Raw genomic sequence first — 3,105 nt, 5'->3', positions numbered from 1 at the left:
ACCGGCAACTTCCCGCCAAACACACTCGATGCCTTCTTGTGTAACGTTCCTTGTGTTTCTAACCTCACTTTATACATTATGAATTAGGCGCGCGTTTGTAGCGTTCTGTCATGTAGAGTGGCGTGTCGTAAAATTTCTAAAGAGAGATACAATCTTTTATTTTGCCAAACTAGTTAGCTTGGTTCGTAGCGTGCCTGCCTTGTAAGCACCAAGCCGCGGGTACGATTTCCATCCTGGGGCGAATTTTATCCTGAACAGATCTCCTCGCTTTCGGGACGATAAGACCTGAAAAATTACAGTTTCCTCTGTCAAGCCTCTTTTTTTTATTATTATTTTTTTTTTATTTTTTTTAGGAGAAACGCATAGCGGCGACAATGTTGAGCGACCGGGTGTGTACGGAGCTGCTGCCGCAGGTAATAATAATAATAATAAGTTTTATTCTTTCATTCTTTACAAAACTAGCATATTCTTCATTATCCCTGTAAGTACTTGTGTACTTTTAGAGACCATAACTTTCTTATTATGTAGCGGAAGTCACTTGCTGCAAAGGTTATGATTGAAAGCTCAAATTTATCGTTTGATGGAATTTATTAAACCATTTTAAAATTTTAGCCCAATACTGCGTCCGAAAAGCTCACCTCCTTTTCCTTCTCTATCCTGGTAATCACTGTAATCAGACGACAAATGTCGCGAAATTTGAAACCAAGCGGGTTAAGTCTGGAGAAAGAAGAAGCAGATGGCAGGATAGGCAGAGTAGAAGAATATAAAAAAAGGGAAAGAGAAAGAAAAAAATAAGAAGAAGGAAGTGAGGAAGGACAATTAAAATAGAAAGAAAAAGAAGACCAAGAAGGAAAAAAATAAGAAGGAGGAAATGAGGAAGGACGAATAATAATAAGACGAAGAAGGAAAAGAAGAAGAGGAAGAAGAAGGAGAGGAAGAAGAAAAAGAAGAAGGAAAAGAAGAAGAAGAAGTAGAAGAAGAAGAGGAAGAAGAAGGAGAAGAGGAAGAAGGGGAAGGAAAAGAAGGAGAAAAATAAGGTGGGGGAGGAGAAAACGGTAGAACACTTAAGAGATAGAAAGAAATGCCCTCAGTGTTTTAACTCGATTAAGCCTCGTGCTTGTAAAATAGAGACAGGGAGGGAGGGGGAGACCTTTTGTGTGGCGCCATTTACATGCCAGACAGGGATGGAGGGGAGGGAGAGAGAAGGGAAGAGAAAGGAACAGAAGGAAAGGATTTGTGGAGGAGTAGGTAGGAAAGAAGAGGAGGAAGAAGGGAAGGATCAGTAGGAACAAGAAGAATTGGGGGAGGATGAGGAAGACAAGAAAGAAGAAGGATAGCAGAGGAAAGAAGAGGAGGAGGAAAGGGAAACAAGGAAAAGAGACGAAGGAAGAGAAAGAAGAAGGGGAGGCTCAGGAGGAACAAGAAGAAGACACCACCGTTTATTCCGGAGAAGACAGGCGTGGACACCTGCACCCAAATCTACCCGGATGATCTCTTCTTCTTTGACGAGGAGGTAAAACCCATCCTGGAAGTCACCACGGGGAAAACCATCGAGCAGGCATTGCTGGAGGTTCTGCATGAGGACGAGATCGATGGCATGGAGCAGGAGAGACGGCGGTTCATGGACGAGAAAACCGCAGAGGAAGCGGAAATCCAGCGGCTCGAGGAAGAGGAGCGGCGGAAGAATTTGGAGCGGGACAAACGCATTGCGGAAATGGAGAAAGCGAAAGAGAAACAGAAGGAGCTGGAGAAACGCATAGCGGCGACCATGTTGAGCGACCGGGTGTGTACGGAGCTGCTGCCGCAGGTAATAATAATGATAAGTTTTATTCTTCCATTCTTTACAAAACTAGCATATTCTTCATTATCCCTGTAAGTACTTGTGTACTTTTAGAGACCATAACTTTCTTATAATGTATTCTTCATTTATTTGTTGTTTTCGAGATAGTGATTTTGTGTTTTCTTTTTCATTTCGTTCTTGACAAACGCATTTCACTAATGGAGAAAGCTAAAGAGAAACAGAAGGAACTGGAGAAACGCATAGCGGCGACCATGTTGAGCGACCGGGTGTGTACGGAGCTGCTGCCGCAGGTAATAATAATAAGTTTTATTCTTTCATTCTTTACAAAACTAGCATATTCTTCATTATCCCTGTAAGTAGGTACTTGTGTACTTTTAGAGACCATAACTTTCTTATTATGTATTCTTCATTTATTTGTTGTTTTCGAGATAGTGATTTTGTGTTTTCTTTTTCATTTCGTTCTTATTGGATATTCCTTTTGTTCTTTTTAGGTGTTGACAGAGATGACGGAGCAAGGCTACTATGTAGACGCCACGGATGAGGCTGTAAGAGATGATGTCATGAAGGATCTCGAAGAACACGTCTGCCAGGAGTTGAAGGCGATCGCTCAGAACGAACAGCTGCTGAGTGGCATTTAAGAGATGATGTCATGAAGGATCTCGAAGAACACGTCTGCCAGGAGTTGAAGGCGATCGCTCAGAACGAACAGCTGCTGAGTGGCATCATCAAGGACATTGTACAGGAGAGGTACGATGTGTACACGGAGCTGGGGGAACATCCGCAGGAAAGATTCTCCAATGAACTACCGGAGATGCCTTGGGAAGAAACGGACGGGGAGGACGAGGGACATCTGACTGACGTTAACTTTGAGTAGTTTTACGTTTACCGGAGATGCCTTGGGAAGAAACGGACGGGGAGGACGAGGGACATCTGACTGACGCTAACTTTGAGTAGTTTTACGTTGAACAAATCTATGTTTCAGTGTTTAGATGTAACTGAATAAGAATAAATTCGTAGATGATGTTGGAGATGTTGCCTCATAATACCTATCAATATTGGGTAATTATTCAGAAGCCACCACAGTGAAAAAGAAAGCTCCTTTTCCCTATAATAACACTGGTCACTCTCATTTGTGATAGCTCCTTTATGTAGCAATTTTCCATTGACGTGACTTATGAACAAGTACCCAATATTGGATGCTTACCATTACCATGTATAATTGTACATCGACAAGGGCGAGAAAAAATGGTTTTCATTCCATTTCATCCAACCTTATTTCACCTTTTCCAAACACAAAACCCGAG

At 42.2% G+C, this 3,105-nt stretch overlaps 1 protein-coding gene across 1 annotated transcript; it reads left to right on the top strand.

Annotated features, from left to right (window-relative positions):
* The first annotated feature begins 374 nt into the window (after positions 1-374).
* Positions 375-2,675, top strand: LOC113472122 (radial spoke head protein 3 homolog). Its single transcript, XM_026831721.1, has 4 exons — positions 375-413; positions 1,430-1,807; positions 2,293-2,435; positions 2,525-2,675. The coding sequence occupies exons 1-4, from the start codon at positions 375-377 to the stop codon at positions 2,673-2,675; spliced, it is 711 nt and encodes a 236-aa protein (XP_026687522.1).
* Positions 2,676-3,105: the final 430 nt, after the last annotated feature.

The sequence above is a fragment of the Diaphorina citri genome, unplaced genomic scaffold, assembly GCF_000475195.1.
Source record: "Diaphorina citri unplaced genomic scaffold, Diaci psyllid genome assembly version 1.1 scaffold3957, whole genome shotgun sequence".
NCBI lineage: Eukaryota > Metazoa > Arthropoda > Insecta > Hemiptera > Psyllidae > Diaphorina > Diaphorina citri.
Note: the sequence above shows the minus strand (reverse complement) of the source record. Positions and strands in the feature narration are given on the sequence as shown.

Coding starts and splice junctions, on each gene's coding strand:
- LOC113472122 (XM_026831721.1), top strand. CDS start 375: ATGTTGAGCGACCGGGTGTGTACGGAGCTGCTGCCGCAG. Junction 414..1,429: donor GTACGGAGCTGCTGCCGCAG/GTAATAATAATA, acceptor AACAAGAAGAAG/ACACCACCGTTTATTCCGGA. Junction 2,436..2,524: donor GAACAGCTGCTGAGTGGCAT/TTAAGAGATGAT, acceptor GCTGAGTGGCAT/CATCAAGGACATTGTACAGG.